Genomic DNA, 16,228 nt, shown 5'->3' with positions numbered 1-16,228 from the left:
AAATATTAGCCTCAAACAGGGCCAAAATCCCAATGGCCCAGAGAAATCTCATAGCAAAGAGGGGCAGGAACCAATCTCTTTTCCAGATTCCAGAACCCCTGAAAATAGGAGTTTGATTATATCGTAAGCATTTGATGTCTGGGTACCTAGACAGGGTACTCCATGAGGGCTTCAACCTGATTTCAGAACTCCAGCAATGCAAATATGGAGGACTTGGAAGCTCCCATTCTGTGTTCAAGTCAGTCTTTTGCAATTAGGCCATTCCCCTGCTCACTATCATTTGCAAAACTAAGAAGGAAAGCAGAAAGACTTACCTGCAGCTGCTGGTCTAATTCTGGAAAGACCAAAGGAATAGGGTCTTCAGGAGGTGTATCATCTAAAACATGAAAATAAAATGATTCTTCACTAGAGAGCCTTTAGCTCTTAAGCTCACCCTACTGGGACCAGCCTTGTAGTGCAATAGTGAAACTGTCACTATCTACTGCTTCAGTTATTTTCATCACTTCAGTGGTGACAGAATGGAAGAGAAATTTTGCTCATTTTATGTACACATAGAAGCATGGGGAGGTTAATTGGACTGACTAAATTTTTAAAGAAAAAATACACACACACACACACACACACACACACACACACACACAGAGGATCCTCCAATATCCTGTCTGGTAGCTCTACGATTAATAAGGGCTACTTGTCTTTCAAAATTCCCACATTAGCCAAAACCAAAACATATGATATGCAGGAAAGTGCTTAACAAGGTGTTAATGAGGTGGCCAGAACAACCTCAATGGGGCAGAACACTGCACTGAAAAACAGAAGCATTAGCTGCACTGAAGCGTCGCAAACATTGATGGTCGTGCCCTCTGCTCTCACCACAAACCAGCACCAACAGGCAGCTCACCAGGAACTCGCTCTGGGTTACAGCAGGTAGGGCAGCAAGCCACCCACACACCAGGCAGCCCTCCCCACCTGAGGCAGAGTCCACAGACTTGTTTCAGGGCAGCTGGAGCCCAGACAGCTGTGGCAACTGTCCTCAGCTGCCCCATCCTCCTTCTTCAGAAACACTCACATAGACAGACTGGCAATAGACTAGCTAGATCAAAAAAATGCAGTCTCAGGGCTGGGGTTGTGGCTCAGCGGTAGAGTGCTCACCTGGCCCTGGCAAGGCACTGGGTTCGATCACCAACACCACATAAATAAAGATATTATGTCCAACTACAACTAAAAAAGAAATATTTTTTTAAAAAAAAAATGCAATCTCAGAAGCATCTGAGAAAACCTGACAGAAATATGGCCTCAAGGGCTGGGGATGTGGCTCAAGCGGTAGCGCGTTCACCTGGCATGCGTGCGGCCCGGGTTCGATCCTCAGCACCACATACAAAGATGTTGTGTCCACCAAATACTAAAAAATAAATATTAAAATTCTCTCTCTCTCTCTCTCTCTCTCTCTCTCTCTCTCTCTCTCTCTCCCTCTCTCTTAAAAAAAGAAAAGAAAGAAAGAAATATGGCCTCAAATATCCAAGTCACTGGGGGCTGGAGATATAGCTCAGTTGGTTAGAGTACATGCCTCACATGCACAAGGCCTGGGTTCAATCCCCAGTACTGCCAAAAAAAAAAAAAACACCCAAGTTACCCAAGAATGTCTTCAAGAAGAGCCTACTGACCCCACCCCTTGGTAAACAGCACCTCCATCTCTCGAGGTCAACTCTGGCTCTCAGGGGCCATCATCCATCCTTCTCCAGTACCTACCTCAGTACATGACTATTGAGAATACCACAAAATACAAACTAAAAGAACAATTTTTTTTAAAAAGCCATTTTAAATTATGATAAATCAAGGAAAGATAACGGTTCTTTATATTCTCACTAACATAACCAAACTTATTAATAAAAATTGATTGCGTTCTTTTTGAACTAGAGGAAATGATACAGGCTTTATTCAATGAAGAAACAAGTACATTTATGTCAAGAGGGATTCAGTCCAGGACTTCCCATTATACCAAATCTGAGGACATTCAAGTCCTTTATAGAATGGAATAGTACTTATGTATAACTTCAGCACATCCTTCCATATACTTTAGATCATCTCTAAGTTACTTCTAATTCTACAATTAATTTCTATGTCAATAATGTATAGCCTTTAGCCTGTATTGTTTGGGGAATAATGGTGGGGGGAGTATGTACAAGTTCAATACAGACAGTTTTTTTTAAAAAAAAACAACAACAAAACATTTTCCATTCTCAGTTGAATCTACAAAGAGCTCACAAGTGTAGCAGATCAATTTTATTCCCTCCCAACTCACTGATAGCACAGCCCAAATAAAATGCAGTACATGAAGTACTCCTCGTTTCTAAGGGAATATGTCTCTTTGGAAACCTGGAAGATACTTACCAGAAAGATCATTTAAACAAAGGCAGTATTAATTTCTGCCAGATACCTCAGGTGTCTTGTCACTTAATAGCATTTGTTCTTTCTTAGTAAAGAGGATAATAATACTCCTGCTTAGAAATGGCTTTGAACCAAGCAATGCACCACCTCACTTGAATCCATTTTGTACCCACACCTGGGCCAGTCAGTATATGTCCACGGGTTCATTGATGCTACTTAGTTTCGCAGAAGACTCAATCCACAGACTCTTGGAATGCTATCTTCCTTCCAAGACGAGGAGTGACAAATTCTAGCCAATTGCTGTGGCCTTTTCAATTCACTCCATCACTTGCAAAGAACTGCACAAAAGGCAGAAATATCCACTTGCCACTGCTGACCCATTATAGAAAGAGCCTGCATTATGAAATTTATACTCTGTAAAACCGATTTTGGTCTTAGAGGCATTTAATTTATTTCAGTACAATTTCAAAAACCTAGACACCATGATTATTTTAGCTCATCGGGTCCAAGGCCAGAACAATTTGGCACAGATAATTGAGGACATATTATATTTTGGCATCCCAACCCTAATAATGACAGAAAAGCAGGCACTTGTTGGAAGGAGAAACCACTTCTGTAAAGTACAAATGCGGACAGAGAATTCTAGAATTCTAGGAGATATTCAGGAACGGAACTCAGATGCTTCCTGAGACTTAATCCACCTCGCCTTCTGCAATGCCATGCTCCTTCCTGCTTAATTATTAAAAAGGGAGGAAAAATTATTCATTTTTTTCTAATGTAGTAACATAGATAGAAAATAACTACTGTGACCCAGGATTAATGAAGTTCAATATTGAATCTATGCCATCATTTATAGTTACACTGTGTCAAGGTATATTATATGTGACTGTAAAGATAATTTTCCAGATAAATGAAGGCTTAAGACTGGACTGCTTAAGTTGAAATGAAAGTCTAACTGACTGACATGAAAATAAACATATAATAGATGTTTTTGGAGACAAGCAAAATAAAAACCTTGTGTTAAAGAATAGATCAAGTTGGATTAACCCAAGCAGGAAATGGCAGCGGAAATAAGAAAACCAAAGACAGTTGTAAGGAGACTACCAAGTCTGCAAGCCAACCCTGTATTTCACTGCTCCATGCCATCTGGTTTAGCTGGCATCCCTGCCTGCCAAGAATTTGAGGGCCCGAGAAGCAGCTCACAGAGCTGCCCCACGTTGATGTGTGGGGTGTTTACTTTTAAACCGTGGCTGTCTTCTTTGACTGGTTTTAAAAATAGGCAAATATTCTAAAAGTGGAATGATGAATCACAGGAATGGGCCAAAAGGAAAGAAGGAAAATGACTCAGTTAGACGAGTAGCACAGCTGTTCCACAAACATTTGGCCGAATCATTGTAAAACATTTTGACAGTGATACTGGATCAGGGTTCCTGAGAGCAGTGAAGTTTGTTTTGACAATTCCAGAAGCACGAAGTCGTCTATACAGTAGCTATACCGAGAGACCCCCTAGGATGTTTAGCTTAAAAACAACAAGAAAGAAAGAAAGAACAGTTGCTAGGTGTGTTTATAATAGAACAAAATCATAGTGCAAGTATATTTTTTATTAAAATTTATCTTACCCGAAGGTTATAGAGTGTCTGTTATGTGCAAAGCAGCGACTTAGACTCTATGCTAAAATGGTCAATTACCTTATATTTTTCAATGCATTAAGGAAGCAATTGGAAAGCACTTCATTCAAAAACGACAATGTAGGTTTAATGGACCAAGCAAAATGTGTCCTAAGGGATTTTTTAGAGGATGAAATATTAAAGAAAGAATTAAAGAGGAATTTTTAAAGTAAGCAGATGTTCACTGCTTATTTGGCAAACACTGTGTGACTAAGCCAATGGTCCTTAAGATAGAACTTTCTTGTTGGTATCCCAACCATTATAACATACCATAGTACATTCTACGATGGGCTCGTCTCAGCATCTACCAAGCAGCTGTTGGGTTGCTTCCGTGGTGATTCTGTCTTCAGATTCCTTTAAACTGTCTTCTCTTTGTTTCTCCATGGAATGGATAAAGAGGACACACTGACTCTGTGATCCAAATCCTCACTGCCATGCCATCTGAGTTATTAGAGGATGCAGAAGCCCAGAGGAAGCAAGCAATCCTCTGGCCCAGTCCTCTCAAAGCAAAGCTAAGGACAAAGACCCAAAGGGAAAGGAGCCCCCCAAGACTTCATGATTGGTGGCCATGTGAGATGAAGGGGTATCTCCCCCTCCCAGGATTCTTTTTAACCTGCTACTCTGCTTTTCTTCACTTTCTGGCCCATGGATTCCCAGGCTTGTATTTCATGAACCCCTGAAAATTATCCCCCAGTATCTGGAATCATGCCTCGGAGCATCCAACTTTGTATTTAGCGAGGGAAGATGATTCAAAAACAATTACTGTACATCCCTAACATCTCTTTATGAGAGAGAACATTTTAATGCCCAGATCATAAGAATCTTGGAATAAAGGAGCATCCGTTCTGGATAAATTGATTGTGAACATGAGCAAACATACCCTAAAACAACCTCACTGTCATGCCCTTTTTCTTTTTGTTTTAGGAGAGAAGAAAACCTCATCAAAGTCTGACTTGGTCTGCAACCAGTGTTTGAGAAGCACTGTTCTAAACAATATCTTGATTGGACAATATCTTGATTTAACTTTGGGATTGGTTATCTCCCCCTCCCACTGTGCTCATCAGCATAGACGTAATTGGGGTCTCCATTGGGAAATTCCAGTTTAGGTTGATACACAGAAGAGACTGTACCGGGAGAGGGAGAAGCCATGCCCAGAAGACAGACCCCTGCCCACTCTACTCCCCAACTAGAATGCAAGAGGATCCTCTGAAGATGCCTCTATTTCCTGCAGTCAGAGCCAGCTTCATGCACACATGACCGGCAATTACACAGACCACTTTGCCCACAAGGGACCCCATGCTTGCTTTAATGCTCTGTTATAATGTCTTGAATTTTTGTAATTTTTGAGTGAGGAGCCCTGCATTTTCATCTTGCTCTGAGCCCCACAAAGTATGTAACTGGTCCTGCCTGCAGAATGACCTCTGAGTCCTGCTCTTCTAGAGACTGCCCTGCAGGGCACCAGGGACAAACTGTTGATTTAAAGGCAGATAAATGGGGTTCTGAGGCTAATCCTGGGAAGTGTCTGCCCGTGAAGCTCCCAACCACTAAAGAGACAGTCAACAGGAACAACATTCAGTAAGTAGGACAGTATTTCGAGTGGGTCACTTTTTAATTGGTGAATGTGAATTGTCAACATAATTTCTTTGAGGCAATTTTGTCCTCTGAAAAATAGGCAGAGTATTTAACTTATCTCAGAAACTTGTTATTGATGTCAATCACTTAGCCTGAAGCCTGGCACCTAGGAAATAATCAGTAATAATAATGGATGCTCCGTGAAGTTTATTTTCCATTCCTTGCACCATAAATCCAACCAAAGGTAATGTGGAATTAACGCAGTTGAGTGTCCATGTATATGTGTTTGTGGAGGTAGTATTTGGGAGTGTTACTCTTTATCATCTGAATAGTATGAAAAGAACACCTTGGTCAAGACCTCTGACTCTACTTACTTCTCTCTTGACAGCTGGAGATTTCCCTGGTACAGCCATTACCTTGGGAGTTATGGATTTACTCTTTTCATCTAAATCAGAAGTTGAAAAGTTATTTCCCTTTCAAAGCAAACACTGTCTTTAGAAAACATTGTAAAAAATTTAACTAATACATAAAAGGCCTTGAGTACTTTTATTCCAAATCCAAACTGAGATTGATATTTTATTTTTGGAAATAAAAAAGTGATAGACAGCTGTCAACACACATTTCTAATACATCAAAAAACTTCTAAAACTTTTTTTAGATACCTATGTTCTTGATAGATCATCACACAGTTTTGAGCCACATCAAAAGCTTTTTAAAACTTTGCTTTCTACTGATTAAATATTAGAGATATGAATTCTTTAATGTACATTGGACTTTCAGGGCCACAAAATGAAAAAAATATAGGTATAGAGATGGATATGGATGTGAAAAGAGAGATGGATAGAAGTAGAGATTTGGTATGAACCCTCCCAGGAAATTATCAATTCTTTACCATTAATAGACACCATGTTACCCTAACCAGTACTTAAAATGATCAGTCAAGCAAGACCATGCATCAGTGGACTCAAAGACATTTTTCTACAATGGAAGACATGATTGAGTTGAAGAACACATTTTATATTTCTTAGAAACATTCACCTATTCACTATTATTGTAGCTATCATTTATGAATCTCGTTATTTCAGCCTCTTATCAGAATATTTTGACTGACTTAGCTTATACTCCTTCAAAAACATTTGCTTCAAGAAGAGACTCTTGGGAGCTGGGGTTGTGGCTCAGTGGTAGAGCACTCGCCTTGCACGTGCAAGGCCCTGGTTTCGATCCTCAGCACCACATAAAAATAAATAAATAAAATAAAGTTATTGTGTCCAACTACAACTACAAAAAATAAATATTAAAAAAAAAAAGAAAGACTCTTGGACATAGAGTCAGCCCTCTGCATTCATAGGTTCCACATCTATAGATTCAACCAATTATGGATCAAAAATATTGGAGAAAAATATATTACATCTCTACTGAATGTGTAGAGACTATTTTTCTGGTCATTACTCTCTAATCAATACAGTATAACAGCTGTTTATATAGCATTGACATTGTGTTAGATATTATCAGTTCTCTAAAAATGATTTATGGTATTCAGGTGGATGTACATAGATTATGTGCAAATGTTACATCATTTTACATGAAGGACTTGAGCATCAACAAGGGGGCCTGGAACCAGTGTTGTCAGAAACCTCGGGATGACTGTATATGTGTTGTGCATCACACTACTAAGTAAAATTTTACCTCTCTTTTTCCTCTTTCCTACAGCAGCATACGAGAAGCAACCTTTCTTCATCATCACCCGGGACCACAGGAGAGTTATCTGCTGTCAGGGACACACAGGCTTTTCTTACTATATGGGTAGGAAGTAAAAGTAGCCCGAGGGCCTGGCTTTGAAATCCTAGTACTATTTATTGACTACTTGATTCGAGATTACTTAATCCCCCTAGCCAACATTTGCACATTTATTAAATGCACATGACAACACCTTCCTTCGGGGTTGTTGCCAGGATTAAATTGAGGAGATGACACAAGTAAAAGCACCTGGTGCTCAATCAACACTCTCTTTCTGGCCTTTCTTTACAACCTTAAGCAACAGACACAAACCAGTAAGTCCCAAAGAATCTTCATTAATAATAATGATCTCCAAATAGCCACATTGTACTACCGATTTTGTAAGTTTTCAATAAACTTCTAGTGTGTTTCCCAACTTTGTGCCCCCTGCAGGATGCAAATGTAGGAGAAACCCCCTCTCACCCAGCCTTGAGGAACTTTCTTCTGAATTTGGTCACCAGGTTCTGGGGCAGCTTTAAACACAGACTCAGGCTGGCACAGATGAATTGAGAGAATTCAAAACGTCTGTCATAACTCCTGACTTCTCTTAATGCCATCCTTATCAAGTTGCCTGGTATCTAGTGGGATTTATCATTTAACTTCCTACTGAATGGGTATGAAAAACAAAGAAAGAACAAAACATGGAGAGAGATAAAAAGGTAAACCTCAATATTTACTTATAGTTTAAGTGTAGCGGAGGTTCTTCAGAGTCTTTCCAAAGAAGAAGGATTAAGAATCTGGAGAGAAGAGAGTAACAGAAGTATTTGAGCTCTAAGGGTAGGGAAAATCATACCAAGTTAGGGAAAGTTGAAGAAAGGGGACAATGACCCTCAGTTTTACTGAGAGCCAGTTTCACACATGTACACAAAAAACAACCACACCATTCCCAACTTGTTAAATTACGTTCAAGGTGAGTATTTCAGCTACTCCACAAAATTCTTACTTCCATCCCCATATTTACAGAGAAAATTATATTGTCTTAAAAAGATACCAAAGAAATGGGTCCTGAATTTTTTTTAACTAAATGACATATGATGATTAATTTGTGCCCAGACATGAAAAATTCTAATGCTTGAAAGAATTTTTTAAAAACAAAAATGTTAGCAGCTATCAGCTTGGGCTGAAACTGGTGTCCTTGACTCTTTCTAAATAAAAACTGAAAACAAAAAAGAAAGAATGCTCCAAAGTCTAATTTTACATGCGAGTGTGCCAGACTTTAGCTCAGCTGGAGAAAAAGAAAATTCTCAAGTAATTAACATGAAATCCTAACGTCTGGATGGGCAGCTCTAGAATTTCTTAATTGGAGAAGAGCCCATGATTCTCTAATAACCCAAGAGGTAGGATTCATACTTCTCTTCTGCATATTTTTATTGAGAAAATTAACTCCATAAAGAATGTACATTAGAAAGTTAACTCTTTGGGATTTCTCATTCAGAAGTAATAAGGATCTTTTCACTTTCTTATTAAAGACTGGCATCTCTGTTTCCAGGAATTACAATTAGCTAAGTATCTTTTCATGAAGGGCTCTGATGGTAAGATCATAAAATAGATGATAGATAGATTTTTTTTTTAATTTTTACACCAAACCTTGCTTCCTTTATTTAAACTCCTGGAATTCCATGGTCTATTTGAAGTCTGTGGCTTGTTCTGCTTTCAATGAACAATGACCAACTAACACTCATCCACCAAGGGCAGTCTGTCCATCACCCAGTTCTGTCAACACTTTCTTCAAAACATACTATGAATTCAGTCCCCCTGTTCCATTCTTAAATCCAGATTCTCATCACTTGTCTCTCTGTACCATTATACAAGGCCTCTTCCATTCTCTCATCTCTCCACATCCTGACCTATTCCACCAAATTTTTACCATTATCATCATCTTAGTCTTTTGCTTAGGGACTTTTGAAATGCACTTGTTTCTGGTCAAGTAGAAACTCTTTTGCTGTACTTTCATTAACTTTAGTCTGTTGCTCAGTAATTCCAGTCTATTGCTATCTAAATAATTTTCCCCATAAGCCTACAGCACATTGCCTGGCTCAAGACAGGACTAGGTAAGAAGCATGATATTATTCTACAGTTCAGACTTCTACTCCAATGACTATTCACTATCGTTATTTTCTGAATATACCATGCTCTTCTTGACTTTTAGATTTGGTTCATGTTTTCTATTTGGAGAAGATATGTACCCCCTTTTTTTTATACCTGGAATCCAGAAATGACTCCTTTCCTGCATTGCCTTTCTATAACTTACTTGCCTTTAAGTCAGGTTTGGTTATTACATTTTCCAAGAAGCCGTTGCCAACATGGACTTTTTTTCCAAATATCTTTGCCTTATAAAGCTTATGAGAGGGATCATGCTGTACCCTTCTTTGTGCATCCCATCACCTTTGGCAGCGTGTTGGAAACACAGAAACTAAATAAAGGTCACTTAATGATCAGAGAAGGAGTAGGACACTCACAATCCAACAACAAGATAACTAGTCCCTAAATAACTACAGCCCATTTGCACCATAAAATCTACCTTGAGCCATGCGTGTAATCCCAGTGGCTCAGGAGGTGAGGCAGGAGGATCCCAAGTTCAAAGCTAGCCTCAGCAGCTTAGCAAGGCCCTAAGCAACTTGGCAAGACCCTGACTCAAAAATAAAACACAGAAAGGGCTGGGGTTGTGGTTAAGCACCCCTGGGCTTGGGGTGGGGGAGCTACCCTGATGTCAAGTATGAGATGTAGGTGGGATCTACAATTACTTATTAGTTTACATTTGCCTTAACACTACAAAATCAATTACCACAATTATGAGGAAGAGTTGAATGCTTAATTTGCATCAAGTAATTTGCTAAATATTTAACCTATATGGTATCATCATTTCATTCTTACAATAATCCTGTTACTATTATAAACATATTATGGAAAACTGAATCCCAGCAAATTTGAATCCAAGATCACACAAATAACAATGGAGATGGTCTAGAAATTATGAATCTCCAACTCCAAAGCCCTATGTCTTTAACTTCTATAATAAATCATCTCAGGAATACATGCAAAACAACAACAACAAAAAGACCTAAAATGACTAGAAAGGTCAGGTTCATAAGATAAAAACATCTCAATATTTATAAGCAAAGATGTCTCCTTTTTCTTGAACTCTGTTTATTCATCAATAAATAAATTCAACAATAAGGAATTACCTCCAAAATTCACCTTAGCTTCCCATTTACTACTAAGCTCTTGGATGTTTTTCCCCTAAACGTGTGGTCTGAAAGCCACAAGCACTGGAATTCAAAAGGCACGCACAGCTTGCACGACAGCAAGTGTCTATGTGACACCCTACATGCTCCTTATTCAAGAATTTGAAGGGAGTGTCCCCAAATATCTGCAAAGCATCTTTTTGTACACTCACAACTTATGTGCATGGAAAAGTTCAGAGTTCTGGCCCTGACTAGTCTTTGAAATCTTGCATTTATGGCATGCATAAACACAGGAGGAAACATTTCTTTTTCTTTGTAAAGAAGTAATGAATCTCCTGAATTGGAATATACAAGACCTTTGAACATGCATTTTTAAACATTTTTTTTTGTTCTAATTAGTCATACATGACAGTAGAATGCACTTTGACACAGCATCATAAATGGAGTATAACTTCTTATTCTTCTGGTTGCACATGATGTAGAATTACACAGGTTGTGTAATCATATATGTATATAGAGTAATAATATCCAATTCATTCTACTGTTCTTTTTACCCTCATACCCCTCCTCTCTGCCTAATCCAGAGTACTTTTATTCTTCCATAGTCCCTTATTGTGAATTAGTATCTGCATATCAGAGAAAACATTCAGCTCTCAGATAAACACTTTAGTCGGGCCAGAGTTGAGAAATACTGAGCCCCAGCTCCTGCCTTAGATTTTCTCTGTAGGTGCCCTTCCTAGAGATAAGGAGACATATTAATCATAAGATAAAAAGTTAATTTTGCCATGTTCATCATAAGCCTTCATACACATGTTTTTATGAGGCTCAAGGATAGGCATTACTTACAATAATTATAACCCCTTTTTGAAACTACCTATTAAAAAACATGAATCTTAAAAGTGAGCATTCTTAGATAAAGAAATATGGAATATATACATAAGGAAGTTTTATTCAGTCATAAAGAAAAATGAAATTGTATCATTTGCAGGAAAATGGATGGAACTCGTAGACATTACATTAAGCGAAATAAGCCAAACTCAGAAGGTCAGGGGTCATTTTCTCTCTTATGTGGAAACTAGAGAAGTAAAAGGAAAAGAAAGGTGAAGGAGGCAGATCTCAAGAAAATCAAAGGGAGATCAGTAAACTAGAGGAAAGGGACAGCAAGGAGGGAGAAGGGAAGGAAAAGGGGAAAATAATAGAGATTGATGCTGGCCAGATTTTATTGTTGTATTATGTGCATACACAAATATGAAAGAACAAATTACATCATTATATACAACTATATTAAAAATAGAGTAATGGCAAAAAAAAAATGTACATTCCTGAGATGTTTAAAAAGAAAACACAGAGATTGGAACAAAGCAATTTGAACTCATTGATGAAAATTATGAGAGCTCCCCATCAGGGTCCAGAAGAGTTCAAAGACTATGGCAAATAAATTACATTTTGTACTTCAAGACGATTTCATTCATGCAGCCCAAATATCAAGATTCACTTTATATGGCTCTCTTCTGATTAGTGCATTTATTTTCTGGTCCAAAATGATGATGTAATAACATCAATTGGGATTTAAGCAAGTTTTATATTCTGAAATTTTCTTTGAAAGACTATTCATTATGACAGAGCTTCTTCTTTTCATACAGGACATGAGCAGAAGAAAGAAGCCATGCAGTTCCTTCCTTTATGGGTTATGAATTTGGGTGTATCTATCTTGAGAGCTACTCACTTACACACTGACTTTCCCTGAAATCTTGGATTTATGAAATGTGTTTAAAACTGAAAGGGTTTTTCTTCTTTCAATTAGAGAAGGAACCGGGAATAATGAAGAATTTGGACATGTGAGTCTAAGGACCTGAGTTTAGAATTCTATTACTTTTGAACAGAGTGGTCTCTAGGTCTCAGCCTCCGTTTCTATAAATAATGTTCATACCTTCATCACCCGGTTCTTTTAGGAATTGGAAATAATAAAAATGAATCCAAATATAAAAGAGAAGTGCAACTAATGGCAGCTGTCACTTCTGTGTTAGGTTGGATTAATTCACCTACTGGGCGGGTTCCTCTCCACCATTGTTTAACAGAGTTACCCCAGAGTGGGGACATCATACAACAGCAAGTCATGGGAAGAATTCTGGAAAAATAGATCACAAAGAGTCAAGGCATTCCCCTCCCCATTCTGCAATATGTCCTCCATTGCAGACCACATGGTCCGGAAACTCCAGGGTAGATGTGTCACTTACATAATCACCTGGTATAGTAACCCCAAGAATGCATTGACTGTGTCACATCAGAATTCACAGAGCCCAGCTCCTTACTTCACATTATTTTGGAAAGATCCTGTCCCTTGTCAATCATTAATTTTTAAAGCATCACACTCACATAGTATTGCAGGGAGAAAGAGAGAGAGAATCAGTCCTCAAAAGACCCCTAGTTTAAACGGTAATGCTGTTTGAACATGTGTTTTAGCAGGTGGTGTTAAGATAAGAACAATGGCCAATGCCAGTGGAGAAGAGCCAAGCCTTCCTTTCCTCGCCACTGTGACCTCCCACCACATGAGGTCCCTTGTTCAAAGGTGGTGCAATTCAATATGTGTGTTAAGAGGTCATTGAGGGGAGCCATGACGAAGGCCTCTAAGTATGGCAACCTCACCTCAGACCTTACTATTTCCAGAGGCCCCGCCTCACCTGCCCCATTCATCACTCCTGCTGAGGTCTGTTTGTTTAGCCGGAAGTGTGGGAGCACCAGCAAGAAACCAGTGAGAAACCACTTCAAACTTCGGCTTGGACAAATGTTGCTGGAACGGGGACCGTGATATTTTTACATGACCTAACCAACTGCCAGCTCTTAATCAACATTTCCTCGTGCAGTTTTAACAATGACACACTCTGCTATCCTTAGGAAATGGTTTTTATCTCCATGAATCTTACTCTAAAAGAAAGCTAAAGAGGGGAAAGAACAAAAAAAAAAAAAGAAAGAAAGAAATGAACTAAGACAACCACATCAACGTGGGGAAAGACGTTGCCCCAGCCATTTCTGGAAGCCACAGCCTAACTGCATGATGGAACACCATATACCTTCTTCTCATCATTAAGTCATGCACACGTGCAAATTTAAGCCTCCTTGTGGAATCAGAGGAGGTGGTGGAAAGGAGGGAATGAGGAAGGCACACCCCCCCCCCAGCAGAGCATACCTGGGGCGTCATTGAGGCTGAAGGCGATGCGTACTGGCTTATCGGCAGGTACCCTGGCTGTGCTGATCATGTGGGCACCTGAGGCCCGGCCTTCTCCTGGGTCTTCCAGCTGTGAGGACAAAAGAGAGCCCTTGTCACTTTACCCAATATCAGGCCTCTGAACGCCCTTGGAAATTAGAGGGGAGAGTTGGTAAACGTCCTTTTCCTATTTCAAAAGTATCCACTTGCTCCATTAAATTTGTTTTCTGGCTTATACAGAAATTACTTTAGCAATATACATCTAAAACAAATGAAATGTGGCAAAAAAATCTCTACCTACATCACTTTTTAAGTATTCCTTCACACTGAAAAGTTCTATGATAGCTGGGCATGGTGACACAACCCTGTAATCCCAGCTCAGGAGGCTGAGACAGGAGGATCATGAGTTCAAAGCCAGCCTCAGCAAAAAGGGAGGCACTCAGCAACTCAGTGAGACCCTGTTTCTAAATAAATAAATATGTCTGTGCTACAAGAGAATTTAGCCTAAATACACTTTAAACGAAATATTTGATAATTTGGTGTTCAGAGAGACTAAGGAAAGATATTGTTATAAATACATGATATCTTTGTTATTTAGATATTTATATTTAACTTTTCTATTTTTGGTCCTGCTTCCCCTAAATCCTCTACTCTCCTTCTCATGTAGACAGCAAACTAAAAAACCTGAATGATATTTTTAAGGAAAATGTCTCTAAAAATGGCAAAATATAAATATCTCTTTAGCCATCCTAGCAAGATTCTGGGAATTGCTGTAGCAGGACATTTTCTCAAAGCAAGGTTTTTGACTCTTTCCCATAACTTTTCTGTATCTAAAAATAGATTTCGGAACACTGAATTTTGTTTTTACAATTACATATAGGTCCAAAGTAAGTGTGTATATGCATGTGTAGTTAGACATCCATGTGTTTGGAATCATCTCATCCAGTATATGCAAAGAGAATGTACTTATATTAAACACCTATTACAGCTTTGGAGAAAAAAAACAGCATCTATCTATCACCCAGTTAGCATCACATTGGGCCCATTCATTTAACACAGATAGCAATGCACAAATAAGCACCCTACCCTCCATGTATTATACTTCTAAGCTACAAAGAAACAGTGGCCTGACGCATTGAATAAAAGGGCAACATAAAGCTACATTTTCTTGCTCAAGATTCCTTCTGTCTTAACTCTGACACATGTCTCTGTGGTTTCTTCTGCTTAGAGTCAAGTACTTTGCTAGCCACCTGTTCCTGATAGTCTGATAGCACAGACTATCTCAAGTTTAAAGAAACCATCAAAATCCCCAAAAGTTGTAGTTAAAAGAAAAAGTCTTGCTATAGCACATTGTATAATCCCCAGCCGCCTTATCATACTATCAAAGGGCAGAAAGCGGCACTCCTTTTTGGGCAGTCCTGCAGCAAGAAATAAAGCACAAGAGATGGATATTTACCTCCAGGATTTTGTAAAGAGATCTCTAGTACAGTTTCCAGCTACAGGAAATGGAACTGATAACACAGCTAATTACAACTCCCCTCCCCAGCACAACAGAAAACATCTGTCTGCCTGAGATGGATTCTGAGTTCCACACAGCATCTACCACAAGACCCCCTAAACCAACTTGCCTTTCCATCCCACCGTCTCGGGGAACAGGACACTGTGTCCTGCTTTCGGCTGCAGACTGTGACCAAGCTTTGGTTAAGGTGCTGGTGCTCTGAGCAGTTTGTTCGCTTTTCACACCTGTCGCCTTACCTCACTTAGTTGAGTGTCTGCACTTGTGTAATCCAGGACCAGCCACTGCCTTGGCCAGTCGCTGCCTTTGTGGAGTGAAGACTCAGTGAGCCACCCAGTTGCACCTGCTGCATAGCAGCCGCTGACACTCTGAGGAGCAGGGACAGCTGTCAGGGCTGCACGCTGCTACCTGCTCTGTCCCAGACCCCAGCGTCCCACGGGACCTCCCTGTTCCGCTTTCCTCCACAACCCCTCTCTCCTTTCCTTTGCCTCTCCAACAGCCAGGATGTTGTCATGTTTCTAGAAAAAGCAAGAGCAAAAGAAAACCCTCCTCCTGTCAGAGGCATTGATAAACAGCAAGTTGTGGAGAGTCCAAATGTTTTAATTCATTAGTCCTGGCAAACCTAAAATACAAACAGACTTGCTTCACAAGACAGGAATGTCTTCAGCGTGACCCAATCGGTGTCTGTGTCTATTCCAGCAAACTGGCAAAGATAGCATGACTCTAGTCAGCAAAAATGTCCGCTGCTCCAATCAGCTCCGCCAGACCAGCCAATTTGGACAGGCCACAGGCCAGCTCTCAGATGATAGCAGCGATGATCCTGGTTAAGAACGTGAGGTTTGAGGTTGAGCCCATGTTGGGCTTGATGACTTGATCCATTGTACAAATGCCACCAACCGCAAAAGGGTCAATGGTAAAT

At 39.6% G+C, this 16,228-nt stretch overlaps 1 protein-coding gene and 1 non-coding gene across 3 annotated transcripts in view; one reads left to right on the top strand and one right to left on the bottom strand.

Moving 5' to 3' along the window:
- The window catches only part of Map3k7cl (MAP3K7 C-terminal like), a 39,430-nt gene extending 23,623 nt beyond the window's left edge, over positions 1-15,807 (bottom strand). Inside the window, exons 1-3 of one of the 2 annotated variants that reach the window (XM_013357789.3) lie at positions 15,549-15,807; positions 13,776-13,884; positions 315-376 (exon numbers count right to left, since the gene is read on the bottom strand). In XM_013357789.3, the coding sequence (XP_013213243.1) occupies positions 315-376; positions 13,776-13,845 (132 nt within the window). In that variant the 5' untranslated portion in view covers positions 13,846-13,884; positions 15,549-15,807. The remainder of the gene's footprint in view (positions 1-314; positions 377-13,775; positions 13,885-15,548) is intronic. The other variant, XM_040286971.2, reaches the window with a different exon arrangement.
- Positions 1,536-1,608, top strand: Trnav-cac (transfer RNA valine (anticodon CAC)). The gene has a single exon. It is a non-coding gene; the product is annotated as a tRNA-Val (tRNA).
- Positions 15,808-16,228: the final 421 nt, after the last annotated feature.

The sequence above is a fragment of the Ictidomys tridecemlineatus genome, chromosome 3 (assembly GCF_052094955.1).
Source record: "Ictidomys tridecemlineatus isolate mIctTri1 chromosome 3, mIctTri1.hap1, whole genome shotgun sequence".
NCBI classification, from domain to species: Eukaryota; Metazoa; Chordata; class Mammalia; order Rodentia; family Sciuridae; genus Ictidomys; species Ictidomys tridecemlineatus.
Note: the sequence above shows the minus strand (reverse complement) of the source record. Positions and strands in the feature narration are given on the sequence as shown.